At 47.4% G+C, this 21837-nt stretch overlaps 2 protein-coding genes across 12 annotated transcripts in view; one reads left to right on the forward strand and one right to left on the reverse strand.

The window, feature by feature from the left end:
• LOC140492600 (uncharacterized) overlaps nt 1–21837 on the forward strand; it is a 31907-nt gene that overhangs the window by 6082 nt on the left and 3988 nt on the right. For 2 of the 3 annotated variants that reach the window (XM_072591600.1, XM_072591599.1), the window contains exons 5-9: nt 523–641; nt 3750–3822; nt 5708–5873; nt 7286–7483; nt 9846–9974. In XM_072591600.1, the coding sequence (XP_072447701.1) occupies nt 523–641; nt 3750–3822; nt 5708–5873; nt 7286–7483; nt 9846–9974 (685 nt within the window). Of the gene's footprint in view, nt 1–522; nt 642–3749; nt 3823–5707; nt 5874–7285; nt 7484–9845; nt 10044–21837 lie in introns of all 3 variants that reach the window. The other variant, XR_011963585.1, reaches the window with a different exon arrangement.
• The window catches only part of LOC140492601 (uncharacterized), a 57677-nt gene continuing 52715 nt past the window's right edge, over nt 16876–21837 (reverse strand). For all 9 annotated transcript variants that reach the window (XM_072591601.1, XM_072591603.1, XM_072591602.1 and 6 more), the window contains exon 3: nt 16876–17569. In XM_072591601.1, coding sequence (XP_072447702.1) covers nt 17364–17569 — 206 coding nt within the window. In that variant the 3' untranslated portion in view covers nt 16876–17363. The remainder of the gene's footprint in view (nt 17570–21837) is intronic.

Here is a 21837-nt window from a genome sequence, read left to right on the forward strand (position 1 = left end):
AGTAGCCCCTTGAGAAGGTGGGGTGAGCTGTCATCTTGAATCGCAGCAGTCCATGTATTGTGGGTTGACCCACAATGCCCTTCGGGGCGGGGGGGAGGGGGGGGGGGGGGAAGAATTCAAAGATTTTGACCCAACGGCACTAAAGAAACAGTGATATATTTCCAAGTCAGGATGGCGAGTGACTTGTAGGGGGGGTAGTGTTCCCATGTATCTGCTGCCCTTGACCTTCTAGATGGGAATGGCCGTGGGTTTAGAAGGTGCTGCCTAAGGATCTTTGGTGAATTGCTGCAGTTCCCTGGAGCACCCTCTATGGCAATGCCTCAACCACTCACATCTCAAATCACACAAATTGTTGTTCCCTTTAGAATTTGGCATTCTTGCATTAATCCTGAAGCGTGCAAGACAGAAAGCTTTGAAAGCAGATCTCTCTGTCTCTCTGCAGTACGCTGTATGTAGTTTTATGCACAAAGGACAAAAATCAAGAATCAGGCCATCTGTCTCTTTCTTTTCCCGTCTCTCAAGAGCTGGCGATCGGCTAGTTTTCCTGGGAGTCTGGTCAGTTCTCCTGACGAGGGGTTTGGAGTCGCCGAGTTACCCTATGCTGAACAATCTCTGCTGACGTCCCTGCGATCACAGAAGAGGTGAAGCCATCCTCATTTACCAGCGTGTTGCTGGGTACAGAGAAGGGATTAGAGTGGTGCTGGAAAAGCACAGCAGTTCAGACAGCATCCAAGAAGCAGGAAAATTGACGTTTCGGGCAAAAGCCCTTCATCAGGAGTACAGCTAATTTGAGTTATAAGGACAGACTGGGACATTTTAACACTGGAGCGCAGGAGGCTGAGGGGTGAAGTCGGAGGTCGAGAGGTGACCTTATAGGGGTTTATAAAATCATGAAAGGGGGGTATAGATAAGGTGAACGGCAGGTGTCTTTTCCCTAGGGGTGGGGGATTTCAAGACTAGGGGGCACATTTTTAAGGTGAGAGGAACGATTTAAATAAGACACGAGAGACAACGTTTTTACACAGAGGGCGGTTCGTGCGCAGAATGAACTTCCAGAGGGAGTGGTGGGTGTAGATACAGTTACAATGTGTGAAGGACATTTGGATCAGGACATGAACGGGAAAGGTTTGGAGGGAGATGGGCCAGGAGCAGGCAGGTGGGACTAGTTTAGTTCGGGACAATGTTGGGCCGAAGGGTCTATGACTCTGTAACTCATCCCGATCCACCCAGCACATGCCAGTGGCCGGATTCACTGGCAGGCAACAGGGAGCTTCAGATTAGTGGGAGCCGTTGGCAAAGGTGCTGGGAAAATTCCAAAATAGCTTGGAATGTGCAGCATCGGAAGGAGCAGTCGCCGTTTTCTTTATCAGAATCCAACTGGTGCTCAGCCTTTTACCTTCTGAAATATTGCTGGGCCTGCCCTGTCAATATCACAAAGTCCTGGACTTCCTTATGACAATTCCCGATTCACCTGCAGGGTGGACGAGGAAAAACCGCCACTCCAGGGCGTTCCTACCTGAATTCTGGGTCTGGACTCAGCATCGCCCCCACCCCCTTTACAGGATCACCCAAATACAGAAGCAAGCTCATTTTTCCCAGGGCCTCAGAGCACAGCTCCAATTACCTCTAGAAGGAGCTGCATTTTACCCAATCTTATCCACTCTCCTTCCCTTTCCACCCGCTTGGTTTTGGGTAGGATGCTGTGTTGAGGTAGACAAAGGATTTCCCCGTGCGAAACGGGGGAGGTAGTGGGAATGTCACTGACCTCATAATAGAGTTATTGAGATGTATAGCGTGGAAACAGATCCATAAGACGTAGGAGCAGAAATTAGGCCATTCAGGCCCATTGAGTCTATTCTGTTATCCAATCACGGCTGATCAGTTTCTCAACTGAAAATGTATTGCTGGAAAAGCGCAGCAGGTCAGGCAGCATCCAAGGAGCAGGAGAATCGACATTTCGGGCATGAGCCCTTCTTCAGAAGAAGAATTCCTGAAGAAGGGCTCATGCCCGAAACATGGATTCTCCTGCTCCTTGGATGCTGCCTGACCTGCTGCGCTTTTCCAGCAACACATTTTCAGCTCCGATCTCCAGCATCTGCAGTCCTCACTTTCTCCTGATAAGTTTCTCAACCCTATTCTTCCACTTTCTCCCCATAACCCTCAATCCCCTTGATACTCAGGAACCTATCTATCTCCGGCTGAAATATACTCAATGCCTTAGATTCCCAACTCTCTGGCTGAAGACGTTTCTCCTTCTCTCCATTCGAAAGGATCTTCCCTTTTCTTGAAGGCTGTGCCCTTGGGTCCTAGTCTCTCCTACTAATGGAAACATATTCCCAACATCCACTCTGTCCAGGACATTCTGTCCTTGCCAACCAGATATCCAAATTAATGTGGTCCCATTTGCCAGTATTTGGCCCATATCCCTCTAAACCTTTCCTATAAATGTATCTAGCCAGATGCCTTTTAAATGTTGCAATTGTACCAGCCTCCACCACCTCCTCTGGCAACTCGTTCCATACATGCACCACCCTCTGCGTGAAAAAGTTGCCCCTTCGGTCCCTTTTAAATCATTTCCCTCTCACCTTAAACCTATGCCCTCTAGTTTTGGATTCCCCTATCCTGGGAAAAAAAGACCTTGGCTATTCACCCTATGCGTGCTCCTCATGATTTTATAAACCGCTATAAGGTTACCCCTCGGTCTCTGATGCTCCAGGGAAATTAGCCCCAGGCTATTTCCCTACAGGTCAAACCCTCCAAACCTGGCAACATCCTTGTAAGTCTTTTCTGAACCCTTTCAAGTTTCACAATATCCTTCCTAAAGTGGGGAGACGTGAATTGAACGCAGTGTTCCAAAAGTGTCCTAACCAATGTCCTGTACGGTTAGGTCATGACCTCCCAACTCCTGTACTCAACGCACTGACCAATAAAGGCAGGCGTACCAAACACCTTCTTCACTACCCTGTCCTGCCCTGCGACTCCTCTTTCAAGGAACTATGAACCTGCACCCCAAGGTCTCTTTGTTCAGTGCCATTAGAAAAGAAAACCATGGAGGCTGGAAAGCAGAAACCAAAACAGAAATTGTCAGGAAAACTCAGCATGTCTGGCAGTATGTGTGGAGAAGAAGGTAGACGTAATGTTTCTGGTCCAGTGACCCTTCCTCAGAACCCTTCATTCTCTCAACATTGAGGGAAAAACATTTCAAATCGAGTGACCCAATATCGAAACTCAAACTAAGCTGGGAAGGATTGGTATTTCTGCAGATGAGGAGGGTGAATTGGTGAACAGACTACATGGAGATAGTGCCCAGAGAGAGAGAAAGGGGATATGCAATCAAAGATGTTGCTGCTGGGAAGCCAAGAGAGTGATAAATACTGGGTGGATTGCTATCGAGCAAGGGTATGACAGGTTAGACGCTGCAAGATTGTTTCCGCTGGTTAGGGAGTCTAAAAACTTGAGTGTTAACAAGGGGTCAATCATTTAGAGCTGGCATGTCTTGTGTTTTAAATTTTAGAAATTCCCAGCCCAGGAAGTTATGGATATCCCATCAGGCTGAGATAAACAGACATGTGGTAGCTCATGGAAGCAAGAGAAAGCTGGCGAGTTGAAACCCAAGATCAAATTGAATGGCAGAGCAGGCTCAATGGACTGATTATTACACTCCAGGCTCATTTGCCGTGTGTTCATAATGTTCTTCCTTCACTCCTTCCATGCGCCCTATCAATAATTTGTTTCCCTTTCTTCCTCAGGATGAGCGGCTGTGGGCACACTGATGCGGGACTGCCTCCAGCATCTCCCTGTGATCGGGAAATTGCGCTCCCAGTGAGTAACTGCAGACTGTGTGTGTGTGTGAGTCTGTGTGTATGAGTGATTCTGTGTGAGCATGTTTGTGTGTGTGTGTCTGTGTGAGCACACGTGTATGAGAGTCTGTGTGTGCACATGTGTGATTAGATTCGATTAGATTCCCCGACAGTGTGGGAACAGGCCCTTCGGCCCAACAAGTCCACACCGTCCCTCCGAAGAGTAACCCCACCCCCCTTCTGATTAATGCGCCTGACAACTACGGACAATTTAGCATGGCCAATTCACCTGACCTGCACATCTTTTCACTGTGGGAGGAAACTGGAGCACCCAGAGGAAACCCACGCAGCCATGGAGAGAATGTGCAAACTCCACACAGACAGTCACCCAAGGCTGGCATCGAACCTGGGACACTGGCGCTGTGAAGCAGCAGTGCTAACCACTGAGTCACCGTGTGAGTCTATGTGTGCACGTGAATGTGTGTGCATCTGTGTGCACATGCATGTGTGAGTGAATCTGTGTGTGCATGCGCATGTGTGTGTCTGTGCTCGCGCGTTCGTGTGTGTGTGTATGTGTTTGCATGTGTGTGTCAGTATGTTTGTATGAGTCTGTGTGTGCACATGTGTTTGTGTGAGAGTCTGTGTGCACATGCGTATGAGAGTGAGTCTATGCACACGCATGTGTGAGTGTGTGTGCACGCGCGCGTGTGAATCTGTGTGCATGCACATGTGTGAGTAAATCTATCTGTGCACACGTGTGTGAGTGAGTCTGTGCGTTTGTATGTATTGTGCGCATGTTTGAGTGTGTGTGAGGGAGAGTGTGTGTGTGTATCTGTCTGTGAGAGAGATTGTGTCTGTGAGGTCGTGCGAGGTAGTGCGTGTCTGTGCCTGTGAGGGAGTGTGCGCGTGCATGCCTCTGAGGGAGTGAATGTGTATGTGTGTGCATGTATGTGTGCGCACGTGCCTGTGAGGGAGTGTGTGTGTGTCTGTGAGTGAGAGTGCATGTATCTGTGAGAGTGTGTGTGTCTGTGAGAAAGGTCGGTCTGTGAGAGATGTATATGTCTGTGAGTGAGAATGTGTGTGTGTGTATGTCTGTGAGAGTGTGTGTATGTCTGTGAGTGAGAGTGTGTGTCTGTGAGAGAGGGTCAGTCTGTGAGAGATGTATATGTCTGTGAGTGAGAATGTGTGTGTGTGTGTGTCTCTGAGAGTGTGTGTATGTCTGTGAGTGAGAGTGTGTGTCTGTGAGAGAGGGTCAGTCTGTGAGTGAGAGTGTGTGTGTGTTTATGAGAGAGTGTGCGTGTGTATGTCTATGAGAGTGTGTGTCTGTGAGAGAGTGTGTATGTCTGTGTGAGTGTGTGTGTCTGTATCTGCGAGTGTGTGCCTGTGTCTGTGAGAGAATGTGTGTGCGTGTCTTTCTGTGAGAGGATGTGTGTGTCTGTGAAAGAGGGTCAGTCTGTGAGAGAGTGTGTGTGTCTATGAGAGAGTATGTGTGTCTGTGAGAGAGAGAGTGTATGTATGTGTGTACGTCTGTGAGAGAGTGTGTGTGTCTATGAGAGAGAGAGTGTATGTATGTGTGTGCATCTGTGAGAGAGTGAATTTGTGTGTGAGATAGTTTGTGTGTCTGTGAGACAGTGTGTTTGTGTCTGAGAGAGTGTATGTGTATCTGTGAGAGTGTGTGTGCATGTGTGTCACAGAGAGTGTGTGTGTGTCTGTCTGTGTGTGTCTTTGAGAGAGTCGGTGTCTGTGTGAGAATGTGTATTTGTGTCTGTATGAGAGTGTGTGTGTGTGTGTGAGTCTGTGCATGTGTGAGAGTGCATGTCTGTGAGTGTGAGAGTTTGTGTGAGTGTGTGCGTCTGTATGTGAGTGTGTGGGGTGCAGTGGCCTAATGACCTTCTTGTCTCTGTTAGGAACTGAACTGTACCCTCTTTCTGTTGGCTTGCTATGCCAAGTACCAGTGCCCATTTGTGTGGATCCGATCCAATCATGAGCATCTCATTAAAGCAACAGGTGGGGACTGGGCATGTAAGGACAGCCCTCTGAAGCTAAACTCCACTCAGGATTGGCACCAGAATGGTAATCCTTTTGAACGCTTGCTTGCCTGTGAATCTTCTTAAACTGGTTTTTCCTTTGGCCCTGCTCCTTCGCCTGGCTTGTCGGCCTCAGAAAACAGACCACCCACCTGCCCCCCACCCCCCGAACATGGCCTGGGCACTGGAGAGGTATCAGGAAATGACCCGTGACTACCATGCCTTGGAGCACCCAGACCTTGGCTCCATTGAGAAGGAAGCATCGGTGGTAGTGATAATGTCTTTGGCCCTAGTAACCCTGAAGTCTGTGTAAATGACACAGTGGCAGGCAGAGGTGTTTAAATTCACGCAAATAAAATCTAGCCTCTGACTGATGATTGTAAAAAGCCCAAGTCATTCGCCCAGGTTCTTTAGGAAGGAAAATTTGCCGTCTCATCTGGATTCCAGACGAACAGACAGCTGGTTGACAATGATTGAGTTCAGGGGCAGTTAGGAACGTTGGAACATTAGTAGGCCATTCAGTTCCCTCCACCCCGTTTCACCGTTCAATACGATCGTAGCCGATCTGTGGCCTAACTCCATATACCTGCTTTTGGTCCATATCCTTTAATATCTTCGCAAAAACTTACTGATCTCACAGTTAAAACTAACAACTGATCCAGCATCCACTGCTGTTTGCGGAAGAGAGTTCCAAACCCCTCTCTCCCTTTGTGTGTCGAAGTGCTGCCTAACATCTCTCCTGAACGGTCTGCCGCTAATTCTCAGGCTCTGCCTCCCAGTTCCAGAAGCCCCAACCAGTGGGAGTCGTTTACCCATCCACCCGGTCTCTTCTTGTTAAATGTCTTGAACACTTTGATCAGATCACCCCCTGGCCTTCTATGTTATAGGCCTAATTGGTGTAATCTGTCCTCCTAATGTGGTCCAGGAAGCCTGGAGATCAGTCTTATAGATCTACATTGGCCTAGATAGTCTTCCGAAAGTCTGGTACCCAGACCTGCTCACATTATGGGCAGCAAATGCTGGCCTAGCCAGGAAGGCTCAACCCGTGAAAGAATAGATTTTTAAAAAGTGTCATCGTGCCCAGTAGTCGACCTTTTGATTTTCCTGATCCATGTGGACCCCTCTGGGCTGAGAGTAGATCGATATGTCTCTCAGTTTCTCCATTGCCTTGTGCAGTTCCTGATCATTTCCTTGGCCTTTCAAAGTGAGGACTGCAGTTGCTGGAGATCAGAGTCAAGATTAGAGTGGTGCTGGAAAAGCACAGCAGGTCAGGCAGCTTCCGAGGAGCAGGAGAATGGACGATGAAGGGCTCTTGCCCGAAACGTCGATTCTCCTGCTCCACGGAAGCTGCCTGACTAGCTGTGCTTTTCCAGCACCTCTCTGATCTTGACCCTTCAAACTGCTTGCCTCCTCCTGAGCAGCATCCCTCACTCTCACTGTCTGTCTGTCTTGCTGCAGGTGGACAGATTTGGGAGATTGTGGCTGAGCTAGTGGAACTCTGCACCTGGCCGACACCATCGAACCCTTTCACCCTGGACATCCAGTACTTTGAGTCACTCCCTCTCATCGAGAGGTTCCTGGCTACGGGGGCCGTGGCTGACTTCCTCCAGAGGATTGTGATCCATGGAGACCGAGAAAAGCTCTACTACACTAAAGGTAACGTGTTGAGATAAATGCTCTTCGCTTATACCTCGGCTCTTGTTAGTCACTATTCTGTTACCTTCAACACCATCTCTCCATTTCCAGAGTGTGAAATGGGTCCGTAAGTGTCAGATTCTCACGTATCAATCCTGCGGGGGAAAACCTTCTTCCCCAGAGAATGTGGATCTCGCTAACAATAGGCAGGAATCGGGATGAATATACCCATTGGAAGGGGGAGGTTGGCTAAGCACATGAGGGAGAAAGGAGTAGAAAGATAGGCCGATACAGTGACGGGGGGGTTGGGAGGACATTCATGTGAAGCACTGACACAGAGTGGATGATTAGAGTGGTGCTGGAAAAGCACAGCAGGTCAAGCAACATCCGAGGAGCAGGAAAGTCTCAGGCAAAAGCCCTTCATCTGATCTCCAGCATCTGCAGTCCTCACTTTCACCACAGAGTGGATGGGCTGTTCCTGTGCTATCACATTCGAATTGCAGAAACTCAGCAGATTGCTGATCATTAGCACATTCCTGTCTGTGCGATCTTGCTATGTGCATAATTCCTACTGGGATTCTCACCACAACAGTGATACACTTCAGGAAGGACCCACTTATTTCGACGTACATTGGGAACCCCCTGAGGTTGTGAAGTGCAAGGTTTTTTTTTGTTTAATATGTGCTGCATTTCGAAGTGTCCACATCTCTCGGTGATGCAGAGCTCTGGCGATAGGTGGGATTTTAAATTGAACACAACCCCACTCTCTCATCACCTGCAGAAGTTGGTTCTTTCAAGACTGGGGTGGATAGATTTCCATCGGGTAAGAATGTCAAGGGAGATGAAGTAAAGGTGCAGTTGAGATGCAGATCGGTTGTGATCCAACGGAGCACCGGAGCGGACTGAAAACCCAATCCTGTGTAAATATTGACAATAGAAATCATTACGTTAACCAATTCCTGTAATACTGCTGTTTCAAACTTTGGCCGGTGGGTGGCTCTGTACACCAAGTTATGGAAGTTTCCTCTATTACCGTCACCAAACTGAAATTTCATAGAATCCCTACAGTGTGCAGACAGGCCCTTCAGCCCAACATATCCAAACAGACCCTCTGAAGAGTATCCAACCCAAACCCATTCCCCTATCCCGTTAGTCTATATTTACCCTGTGACTAATGCATCTAACCTGCACATCCCTGGGCACTATGGGACAATTTAGCCCGGCCAATCCACCCTAACCTGCACATCTCTGGGCACTATGGGACAATTTAGCACGGCCAATCCACCCTAACCTGCACATCCCTGGGCACTATGGGACAATTTAGCACGGCCAATCCACCCTAACCTGCATATCCCTGGACACTATGGGCAATTCAGCACGGCCAATCCACCCTAACCTGCACATCCCTGGACACTATGGGCAATTCAGCACGGCCAATCCACCCTAACCTGAACATCCCTGGACACTATGGGCAATTCAGCACGGCCAATCCACCCTAACCTGCACATCCCTGGGCACTATGGGCAATTCAGCACGGCCAATCCACCCTAACCTGCACATCCCTGGACACTATGGGACAATTTAGCACGGCCAATCCACCCTAACCTGTACATCCCTGGGCACTATGGGACAATTTAGGATGGCCAATCCACCCTAACCTGCACATCCCTGGGCACTATGGGACAATTTAGCACGGCCAATCCACCCTAACCTGCACATCCCTGGGCACTATGGGACAATTTAGCATGGCCAATCCACCCTAACCTGCACATCCCTGGACACTATGGGCAATTCAGCACGGCCAATCCACCCTAACCTGCACATCCCTGGACACTATGGGCAATTCAGCACGGCCAATCCACCCTAACCTGCACATCCCTGGACACTATGGGCAATTCAGCACGGCCAATCCACCCTAACCTGCACATCCCTGGACACTATGGGCAATTCAGCACGGCCAATCCACCCTAACCTGCACATCCCTGGGCACTATGGGCAATTCAGCACGGCCAATCCACCCTAACCTGCACATCCCTGGACACTATGGGACAATTTAGCACGGCCAATCCACCCTAACCTGCACATCCCTGGGCATTATGGGACAATTCAGCATGGCCAATCCACCAACCTGTACATTTTTGGGCTGTGGGAGGAAACCCACACGGACACAGGCAGAATGTGCAAACTCCGCACAGACGGTCGCCCGAGGCTGTAATCGAACCCGGGTCCCTGGCTCTGTGAGGCAGCAGTGCTAAGCAGTAAGCCATGATGCCACCCTGAAAGATGGCGACCAATCTACTTTTTTGGAGAGAAGGTGGTGGTGGGCAACTGCCTCCCAATTAATTCCCTGGAGCTGTGCAAATGCTGTCATTTTGTCTTTCAGTTTTGGATGAGCTGGAAACCCTGAACCGATTCCATGTTAAAGCCCTCCACGAGATGCAGAAACAGAAGCTGAGAGTGGTGGAGGCCGAAGCAGACAATGAAGAGGCAATGGACAGCAGCTTATCCAATGGTGAGTGACTGGGCCATCTTCACCTCTCGTTCCAAAACCCGGCAACAAATCTAGCCAAGAGTAACGTAGGCAAGTAGACTAACTGGATAAAGGGAGGGTCAGTGGGGTCACGGAGCTGGGAGTGGAAGATGATTTGTATTTAATACTCTGGGGTTTGGGTGCAGCTGAAGTGGTGGGAAGGGAGTCACGCAAGATTCCCAATGCGATCTCTGCCCTCACGTTCGGGAAGGCCTGTTTTGGCGGGGGGGGGGGGGGTGGGGGGGGGGGGGACGGCAGCAATACTGATCATTCAATCTCAACATCTTGGAGAAGGGGGAGATATCAGAGGATAGGAGATGGAGGGACACGAGGTGGAGACAGTGACTGATGGAGTGATGTAAGATGGAGGGGGCAGATGAGGCTGGAGATGGAGGGAGCGACAAAGGGATGGGAGATTGCAGACATGAGTGACTGATGGAGGGAGTGACTGTCCGAGAGATGAGGGATGGAGAGACTGACAGACCAAGGCATGGGAGACTTAAGGAAGATCCATCTGAGCAGAGGGATGGAGAGTCATTGTGTTAAACTGTGAAAGATAATCGCCTAGCTTCTGAATCACAAGCGTCCTTTCTGCCCAGGAATCCAGTCTTCCAGTGGCTCCAATGGACATATGGTCTGAGCTGAAGGTCCCAAGCCAGCTGGTCACAGTTGAGTCCAGCACCAGGTTCCAATGCTCTTGAGAGAAGCCGGGGAAGATGGGGAATGAGACCTGGTGATTCTGACTGGAATCATGGGCGTTCAATGGGCTATAAAAGAGTGAATGTATACTGCAGTCACTCACTCCTCACAGGAAAAGGGGCAATTGGATGAGATATATTGCTGTGGATCTATAGCAAACAAGAATCAGAGCTATCAGGAGTGCGAGGTGAAAATGAGCACAGCTCTCACACTGCCTCCTCGATTTGATGGTTCCCCAGTTCTGCATCTGTGTACACTTTCAGTAATTGGCATCGATTCAGTCTCTGTGGATTTATTCTAATAAAGATCTTCACTGTACCCCGCTGAAGAGTGCGGCTTGTAGTTTCTTCTCTATCTGGTCAGACCCTGATCTATTTCCCAGGCCCCAAACTGAGGAGGGATTGCGCGACCGGAAACATTAACTCTGATTTCTCTCCACAGATGTTGCCAGGCCTGCTGAGCCCCTAAACCTTTCTTATTCATATACCCATCCAGATGCCTTTTAAATGTTGTCATTGTACCAGCCTCCACCACTTCCTCTGGCAGCTCATCCCACACCCGTACCACCCTCTGTGTGAAAAAGGTGTCCCTTAGGTCCCTTCTAAATTTTTCCCCTCTCACCCTAAATCTATGCCCTCTAGTTCTGGACTCCCCCAACCCAGGGAAAAGATCTTGTCTATTTACCCTATCCATGCCCCTCATGATTTTATAAACCTCTATAAGGTCACCCCTCAGCCTCTGATGCTCCAGGGAAAACATCCCCAGCCTATTCAGCCTCTCCCTGTAGTTCCAATCTCCAGCTCTGGCAACATCCTTGTAAATCTTTTCTGAAGCCTTCCAAGTTTCACAACATCCTTATGAGAGGAGGGAGACCAGAATTGAACACAATATTCCAACAGTGGTCTAACCACGACATCCCAACTCCTGTACTCAATACTCTGACCAATAAAGGAAAGCATACCAAACGCCTTCTTCACTATCCTATCTACCTGCAACTCCACTTTCAAGGAGCTATGAACCTGCACTCCAAGGTCTCTTTGTTCAGCAACACTCCCCAGGACCTTACCATTAAGTGTGTAAGTCCTGCTTTGATTTGCTTTCCCAAAATGCAGTACCTCACATTTATCTAAATTAAACTCCATCTGCCACTTCTCAGCCCATTGACCCATCTGATCAAGATCCCGTTGCACTCGGAGGTAACCTTCTTCACTGTCCACCACACCTCCAAATTGCTGTCATCTGCACTAACTGTACCTCCTATGTTCACATCCAAATCATTTATATAAATGATGAAAAGTAGAGGACCCAGCACTGATCCTTGTGGCACTCCACTGGTCACAGGCCTCCAGTCTGAAAAACAACCCTCCACCACCACCCTCTGTCTTCTACCTTTGAGCCAGTTCTGTATCCAAATGGCTAGTTCTCCCTGTATTCCATGAGATCTAACCTTGAAAATCAGTCTCCCATGGGGAACTTTATCGAACGCCTTACTGAAGTCCATGTAGATCACATCCACTGTTCTGCCCTCATCAATCCTCTTTATTACTTTTTCAAAAAACTCAATCAAGTTTGTGAGACATGATTTCCCACGCACAAAGCCATGTTGACTATCCCGAATCAGTCCTTGCCTTTCCAAATGCATGTAAATCCTTTCCCTCCAACAACTTGCCCACCACTGTTGTCAGGCTCACTGGTCTATAGTTCCCTGGTTTGTCCTTACCACCCTTCTTAAGTTGTGGCACCACGTTAGCCGACCTCCAGTCTTCTGGCATCTCAGCTGTGACGATCAATGATACAAATATCTCAGCAAGAGGCCCAGCGATCACTCCTCTCGCTTCCCACAGAGTTCTGGAGTACACCTGATCACGTCCTGGAGATTTATCCACTTTTATGCATTTTCAGACATCCAGCACTTCCTCCTCTGTAATATGGACACTTTTCAAGATGTCACCATCTATTTCCCTACAGTCTATATTTTCCATATCCTTCTCCACAGTAAACACTGATGCAAAATTTGCGTTTAGTATCTCTCCCATCTCTTGCGGCTGCCTTGCTGATCTTTGAGGGGCCCTATTCTCTCCCTAGTTACCCTTTTGTCCTTAATGTATTTATAAAACCCCTTAATTCTATTTGCCAAAGCTGTCTCATGTCCCCTTTTTGCCCTCCTGATTTCCCTCTGAAGTATACTCCTACTGTCTTTATACTCTTCTAAGGATTTTATCATTCATGGGATGTGAGTGTCGCAGCATTTATTCCATCCCTAGTTGCACTGGAGAAGATGCCTTCTTGAACTACTGCCATCCATTTGCTGTAGGTCAAACTGCATTGGTGTCCATGAATCTACCATTGGAGAGGGTTCAGTAGAGGTTTACCAGGATGCTGCCAGGTATGGAAGGTTTGAGTTATAAGGAAAGGCTGGATCAGTTGGGACGTTTTTCACTGGAGCGTAGGAGGTCAAGGGGTGACCTGATAGAAGTTTATAAAATAATGAAAGGCATAGATAGAGTTTATGATAGTTAATGATAATGGTTGGTGCAACATCGAGGGGCCAAAGGGCCTGTACTATGCCGTTATGTTCTCTGTTCTATGTTGTCTTTTCCCGATGATGGGGGTTTTCAAGACTAGGGGACACATTTTTAAGATGAGAGGAGACAGATTTAAAAAAGACATGAAGGGTAACTTTTTTACATAGAGCGTGGTTAGTGTGTGGAATGAACTTCCTGAGGAAGTGGTGAATGTGGGTACAGTTATAATGTTTAAAGACACTTAGATAAGTTCACGAATAGGAAAGGTTTGGAGGGAGATGGGCCAGGAACAGGCAGGTGGGAGTAGTTTAGTTTGGGATTCTGTTGGGCATGGACCGATGGATCTGCTTCCGTCTTGTATGAGTCTATGATTGCTGTAAAAAAACCAATCCGGTTCAATAATATCAGTTGAGGGGTTGAATTCTGCTCCCCTCATCCATTCTGGCTTAACATGTCAATCAACACCCCCAGCAACGTATAGACAGAGTTAGACATTAGTTACATCACAGCTGGAGCACTGGGGAAAGACGCTATTGCACGAGAGAGGGTGCAGACCCAATGCTCAATGCTGCCTGGGCTAGAACAGTTCAGCTGTGAAGAGAGATCAGAGAGGCTGGGATGGTTTTCCTTAGAGCAGAGGAAGTTGAGGACAAGACTTGATTGCAATGTAAAATTGAGGAGCAAAGATGGGGATAAACCTTTCCCTTAGTAACAAAGGGACATTGTTTTATGGAGCAGGAAGTTTAGAGGAGACTTGTTTCACTCAGTAGGTAGCAGGGTATCTCAAACCCACTGCCTAATAGGCTGATAGAGTTAGGAACCATCACAATATTTAAGAAGTTTATTGGTCAATGCATTGAATAAAGTAGTTGGGAGGTCATGTTGCAGTTCTGCAAGACATTGTTTTAGGCCACCTTTGGATTTCTATTCTGGTCTCCCTGCTGTAGGAAGGATGTTGTTAAACTTGAAGGAGTTCAGAAAAGATTTACAAGGATATCGCCAGGATTGGAGTGTTTGAGCTATGGGGAGTGGCTGACTAAGCTGGGGCTGTTTTCCCAGGAGGGGTGACTTTATAGAAATGTGTAAAATCATGAGAGGTGTGCATAGGACAAGGTCTTCTTCACAGGGTACGGAAGGCCAAAACTAGAGGGGCATAGGTTTAAGGTGAGAGGGGAAAGATTTAAAAGAGACCTAAGGGACAACATTTTCACACAGAGGGTGGTATGTGTATAGAATGAGCTGCCAGAGGAAGTGGTAGAGGCTGGTACAATGACAATATTTAAAAAGCATTTGGATGGGTATATGAATAGGAAGGGTTTAGAAAGATATGGGCCAAATGCTGGCACATGGGACTAGATTAGGTTAGCATATCGGCTCAGTGTGGACAAGTTCGACCGAAGCGTCTGTTTCTTTGCTGTATAACTCTATGACTCTTAAGTAACTCTGTGATCACTTGACTCACCATAACACATAAGGCCACGTACTGGAAAATGGGACTAGAATGAATTGGTGACTGGCTTTGAAAAGATGGGCCGAAGAGCCTCTTTCTGTGCTTTAGAATTCTCTGACTAACATGGTTCATATTTAACTGATCTCAAGGGCAACTGGAGATACAGAACAAACTGGGTTTGCCTGTTATGTCCACATCCCATGAATGAATGTAAAAAAAAAATACACTGCAGAGATAAAAATTCCGTCACTGTGACCTTCTGTAAACACAAGATAAACTGGTCAGTCACCTCATCTCTGCATTGGAATATCTACCCTTATTTAGCCTGTAAGCAGCCCTGAACATTTCCAAAGCAAATCATTGTCATAAACATTTTGATCGGAAAAATATGCATCAGACGTCCAGCCTTAAGGTGGGAAATGCCTTAGGTCGGAATGCGAGTAATCACCGTCAAGGGTTGAACAAGCATTAGGTTTTGCCAAGCAAGACAGCTACAGATAAGGAACTGACTGTTAATGCCCTGGAAACCTTCCTGGCAAAATTGAAATGCTTTCTTGTCAAGCGTGCCTGAACAATTACAAATTGGCAGAGAGTGTCAACAAACAGGGGCAGTCAATGCTGCAGGAGAGGAGGGGAGCTACAGAAGAAAGGCAGGATACAAAGTAAGATATGACAACAATAAATTTATATAACACCTTCTGTGAGACAAAATATCCCACAAAAGGTTAACAAAGTTGACACCGAGCTACGTATTAGGAAATGAGAAAACGGGTAACTCAGAGTTTTGGTCAGAGAGGCTAGGTTTAAAGGGACATCATAATATACAAGAGAGAGAGTGATGGAGAGGGATTTCCAGATTTCAGGACATACACACAGCTGAGAGCGCAGCCACCAATGCTGGAGCGATTTAAATTGGAGGAGTGTCAGGAGGCTGGTATTGGAGGAGCACAGAGATCTCAGAGGGTTGTGGAGTTTAAAGGGAGAGAGAGACAGAGAAGGGAACGTGGGGGGTGGGGGTCAGACTGGTCTGTGAGGAGGCCATGGGTGGCTATGACAATAAAGTTGGGAGTTTGAACATTGAGGACTAGGAGCCAGTGTAGGGTAGTGAGCAGGAATGGGAGGGCTGGGGTCATGGGGGAATGGGACATGGTGCACACTCAGACTGGTTTCGCAGAGTAGCGATCAGAGTGGTGCTGGAAAAGCACAGCAGGTCAGGCAGCATCCAAGGAGCAGGAGAATCGACGTTTCGGGCAAAAGCCCTTCATTTTGGATGAAGACACGAGAAGGCTGCAAGGTGGGAGTTTGGCCAAGAGTGTGACGGAACAGACAGCTGGAGATGTTACCAAGGGTATTGCTGAGGTGAGGATGGACAAGGAGATGGGAAAAGGCGAACTGGCTGATGAGAGTGTGTTGGGGGGGAGCGAGGGGAACGGTAGTAAGTGAGAATTAGATGAACGCTTTGTACAATTCCACGTGACGCAAATAACTCCATTTCAACTTTTACTGGAATTGTTTGTAAAACAATTCCGCTTTTAAATGAAAATATCCACAAAACTGCCGTGTGGCTACGCTGCTAACACCCACATGGCAGATGACAAAGCAGTTAGTGAGCCTCTGATCTGGAAAGTCTCCTTCCAACAGACACCATAAAAGATAAAACTGTGCCTGAACTCCCCTCCCTGACCGATAGTGGTATCATTCAGAACAAAGTGAACATCTCTTTTCCTTCAGGGTAATTTTCAAATCTATTTTCAACAGGGTTCCATTTCCTGCCAGAAGTCAGTGACTGTGGGCTGTTCTGTCTTAGCCCTAGCCAGAACTTTGAACTTTGAGACCAAGAGTGATACAGAGCAACTGGAGGCTCCTGGTCAGGGGAGTGTTAGTCAAATGGAGTTAGTGTCTGCCTCCAGAACTTATTAAGGCTCCTCATGGTTTCATAGTGTAATGCACAGACTGGGCATCAGGTAATGTCTTAATTAGGAGCAGGAGGAGACCATTTGGCCCCTTTGAGCTCTATCTCTCCCCAGCAAAGCCACCAGATGGCTGATCTTCCAACCCTATCCCCTTAGGTGTCAAAACAAAACTGTTTTGGTGCGAACTCAGCAAGTGAACCCTCTGCATTTGTAACTTCCTTCCACTCTCAACTCTTTGAGAGGAGAAATTCCTTCTCAGCTCATTTCAAAACCAGCGATCCCTCCCGCTCCCCCCCCCCCCCCCTTGCCATACAGTTGGGGACTCCCCAGCCAAGGGAAAACAGCCCCTCTGTCTCTAGCCGGTCAAGCACTCCAAAGGATCATCTGCGGTTTCAATGAGGTCAACTCATTGTCGAAACACAATATACTCTTCGTTCAGGTGAGGCATGCTCAAGGAGACATTCAGCCTGGTCTTAAACATAAAAAGGTTTGGAAAAAAAAAGGCCTCGAGTTGTAAAAGAGGAGAAGGTATCCTTGGAAGGCTGCCTTGGAGGTGTTGCTGTCACATTCTCGGAGCATGACCTATCATTACGAAGCTGTCGTATTGATTAAAACCTTGGGGGAGAAATTGCAATCATCGCGCTCTTGTATTTCAAAAAAGGATCAACAAGAGCCTCCGGTTTGAAGATTTGCGTCCCATGTTGGCAATTAGTTTGTTTGTTTTGTCTCCCCCTGGTTAAGGATTAGTCAACGTAAAGCAGGCCGGTGGGGGGCGAGTGGGTGGTCAGTCTCCTTCCTGCTCGCCCTGAGCCAGCTCCTGGACTGAGGAATCCCTGGTCAGATCCTCCACATCGTGGTACCCCGTGTCCAGGCGGTGAGGGGTTCGGAATGACGTTGCCCGCTGGAGAAACTCCCGGTGCATCCTGACCTCCGCCTCCTCGTCGCTTTCCAGTGGACGATTCATTTCCGATTCCTCGTCCAACGAGCTGCCTGTGGAGACAGAGCAGATCCACGTGAGTCTGGCACAGCCTAACCGAGTGGGGCAAACCAATTGGCACAAGCCAGTCAGATAAAATCCCAGTCAGGACGCCAAGAGGTGGCCCAGTGATATGATCACCAGACCGTTAATCCAGAGACCCAGGTAATGTTCTGGGCGCCTGGGTTCAAATCCCCTCCCCCCCAACAAATGGTGGAATTTGAATTCCATAAAAATCTGGAATTGGTAGTCCAGTGATGACCATGAATCTACTATTAATTGTTGGGAAAAACCCATCTGGTTCACAAATGTCCTTAGGCCATTGTTACCTGGTCTGGCCTTCATGTGACTCCAGACCCACAGCAATGTGGTCAACTTTTAACTGGCCTCTGGGCAATTAGGGAGGGCAACAAATGCTGGGCCAGCGACACCCGTGAACGATTAAAAAATAATCAATTTGCCTCCAATGAAACTAAGGTCTGCGGATGCTGGAGATCTGAAGCAGAAACACCGTCAGACAAATTAGTTACAAAAAAAAAACAGAAGGTGAACATCCTGCATTTCCCATGGCCAATCCACCCAGCCTGCACTGTCTTGGCAGCGGGAGGAAACCAGAGCATCCAGAGGAAAACCCACACAAACGCAGGGAGAATGTGCACACAGACAGTCACCCAAAGGTGGAATGGAACGCAAGTCCCTGGTGCTGTGAGGCAGCAGTGCTAATCACTGAGCGACAAACTATATCATACTTATTTTGGAATGTTAAGTCTACTGAAAGAGGTGGCTCGAGAAATCGTGGATGCGTTGGTGATTATTTTCCAGAGTTCGATAGATTCGGGATCAGTTCCTGCGGATTGGAGGGTGGCTAATGTTGTACCACTTTTTAAGAAAGGTGGGAGAGAGAAAACAGGAAATTATAGACCAGTTAGTCTGACCTCAGTGGTGGGAAAGATGCTGGAGTCAATTATAAAGGATGAAATTACGACACATCTGGATAGTAGTAACAGGATCGGTCAGAGTCAGCATGGATTTATGAAGGGGAAATCATGCTTGACTAATCTTCTGGAATTCTTTGAGGATGTAACTCTGAAGATGGACGAGGGAGATCCAGTAGATGTAGTGTACCTGGACTTTCAGAAAGCTTTTGATAAAGTCCCACATGGGAGGTTAGTGAGCAAAATTAAGGCGCATGCTATTGGGGGCAAAGTACTAACTTGGATTGAAAGTTGGTTAGCTGACAAGAAACAAAGAATAGTGATAAACAGCTCCATTTTGGAATGGCAGGCAGTGACCAGTGGGGTACCACAGGGATCAGTGCTGGGACCACAGCTTTTTACAATATATGTTAATGATATAGAAGATAGTATTAGTAATAACATTAGCAAATTTGCTGATGATACTAAGCTGGGTGGCAGGGTGAAATGTGAGGAGGATGTTAGGAGATTACAGGGTTACCTGGACAGTTTAGGTGAGTGGTCAGATGCATGGCAGATGCAGTTTAATGTGGATAAATGTATGGTTATCCACTTTGGTGGCAAGAACAGGAAGGCAAATTACTACCTAAATGGAATCAAGTTAGGTAAAGGGGCAGTACAGAGAGATCTGGGTGTTCTTGTACACCAGTCAATGAAGGTAAGCATGAGGTACAGCAGGTAGTGAAGAAGGCTAATAGCATGCTGGCCTTCATAACAAGAGGGATTGAGTATAGAAGCAAAGAGGTTTTTCTGCAGCTGTACAGGACCCTGGTGAGATCGCACCTGGAGTATTGTGTGCAGTTCTGGTCTCCAAATTTGAGGAAAGACATTCTGGCTATTGAGGGAGTGCAGCGTAGGTTCACGAGGTCAATTCCTGGAATGGCGAGACTACCTTACACTGAAAGACTGGAGTGACTGGGCTTGTATACCCTTGAGTTTAGAAGACTGAGAGGGGACCTGATTGAGACAGAAAAGATTATTAAAGGATTGGACTCTCTGGAGGCAGGAAACATGTTTCCGCTGATGGGTGAGTGCCGAACCAGAGGACACAGCTTAAAAATATGAGGTAGACCATTTAGGACAGAGGTGAGGAGAAACTTCTTCACCCAGAGAGTGGTGGCTGTGTGGAATGCTCTTCCCCAGAGGGCAGTGGAGGCCCAGTCTCTGGATTCATTTAAGAAAGAGTTGGATAGAGCTCTCAAGGATAGTGGAATCAAGGGTTATGGAGATAAGGCAGGAACAGGATACTGATTAAGGATGGTCAGCCATGATGATATTGAATGATGGTGCAGGCTCGAAGGGCAGAATGGCCTACTCCTGCACCTATTGTCTGTTGTCTATTTATCTCTCCCCACAGATGTTGTCAAACCTGCTAAGTTTCTCCGGCAATTGCTATTTTTGCAACTCATTTGCCTATCTGAGTGCTCCTCAGGCCAGCAGTAATTCATGCCAAGTTTTGGCATTAATGAAAATAATTGGTGGTGACTAACAAACAGCAGAGAAAAGAGAGAATTGCTAAATCTACTGTCGTGCAACTTAAGCTATATTCGTTTTATGGCATGCATGTTGGTCACAATTAAGGCAGACAGTCAGATGCGTATACTATGGATAATAAAACAATATAGACAGGGTAAACAAAATCTCAAAAGATCAAAAGTGCAGATCTCTGGGTGCTTGTCTCATACAGTTCTTTTATTTATTTTTTGGAGGTACTGGTGTTGGACTGGGATGACAATAGACAATAGACAATAGGTGCAGGAGTAGGCCATTCTGCCCTTCGAGCCTGTACCATCATTCATTATGATCATGGCTGATCATCCTTAATCAGTATCCTGTTCCTGCCTTATCTCCATAACCCTTGATTCCACTATCCTTGAGAGCTCCAGCCAACTCTTTCTTAAATGAATCCAGAGACTGAGCCTCTACTGCCCTCTGGGGCAGAGCATTCCACACAGCCACCACTCTCTGGGTGAAGAAGTTTCTCCTCATCTCTGTCCTAAATGGTCTGCCCCATATTTTTAAGCTGTGTCCTCTGGTTCGGCACTCACCCATCAGCGGAAACATGTTTCCTGCCTCCAGAGTGTCCAATCCTTTAATAATCTTATATGTCTCAATCAGATCCCCTCTCAGTCTTCTAAACTCAAGGGTATACAAGCCCAGTCACTCCAATCTTTCAGTGTCAGGTAATCCCGCCATTCCAGGAATTGACCTCGTGAACCTACGCAGCACTCCCTCAATAGCCAGAATGTCTGACCTCAAATTTGGAGACCAGAACTGCACACAGTACTCCAGGTGTGGTCTCACCAGGGCCCTGTACAGCTGCAGAAGAACCTCTTTGCTTCTATACTCAATCCCTCTTGTTATGAAGGCCAGCATGCTATTAGCCTTCTTCACTACCTGCTGTACCTCATGCTTACCTTCATTGACTGGTGTACAAGAACACCCAGATCTCTCTGTACTGCCCCTTTACCTAACTTGATTCCATTTAGGTAGTAATCTGCCTTCCTGTTCTTGCCACCAAAATGGATAACCATACATTTATCCACATTAAACTGCATCTGCCATGCATCTGTCCACTCACCTAACCTGTCCAGGTCACCCTGTAATCTCCTAACATCCTCCTCACATTTCACCCTGCCACCCAGCTTAGTATCATCAGCAAATTTGCTAATGTTATTACTAATACCATCTTCTATATCATTAACATATATTGTAAAAAGCTATGGTCCCAGCATTGATCACTGTGGTACACCACTGGTGACTGCCTGCCATTCTGAAATTGAGCCGTTTATCACTACTCTTGTTTCCTATCAGCCAACCAACTTTCAATCCAAGTTAGTACTTTGCCCCCAATAGCATGCGCCTTAATTTTGCTCACTAACCTCCCATGTGGGACTTTATCAAAAGCTTTCTGAAAGTCCAGGTACACTACATCTACTGGATCTCCCTCGTCCATCTTCAGAGTTACATCCTCAAAGAATTCCAGAAGATTAGTCAAGCATGATTTCCCCTTCATAAATCCATGCTGACTCTGACCGATCCTGTTACTACTATCCAGATGTGTCGTAATTTCATCCTTTATAATTGACTCCAGCATCTTTCCCACCACTGAGGTCAGACTAACTGGTCTATAATTTCCTGTTTTCTCTCTCCCACCTTTCTTAAAAAGTGGTACAACATTAGCCACCCTCCAATCCGCAGGAACTGATCCCGAATCTATCGAACTCTGGAAAATAATCACCAACGCATCCACGATTTCTCGAGCCACCTCCTTCAGTACCCTGGGATGTAGACCATCAGGCCCCGGG

The sequence above is a fragment of the Chiloscyllium punctatum genome, chromosome 21 (genome assembly GCF_047496795.1).
Source record: "Chiloscyllium punctatum isolate Juve2018m chromosome 21, sChiPun1.3, whole genome shotgun sequence".
In the NCBI taxonomy this organism is placed as follows: Eukaryota; Metazoa; Chordata; class Chondrichthyes; order Orectolobiformes; family Hemiscylliidae; genus Chiloscyllium; species Chiloscyllium punctatum.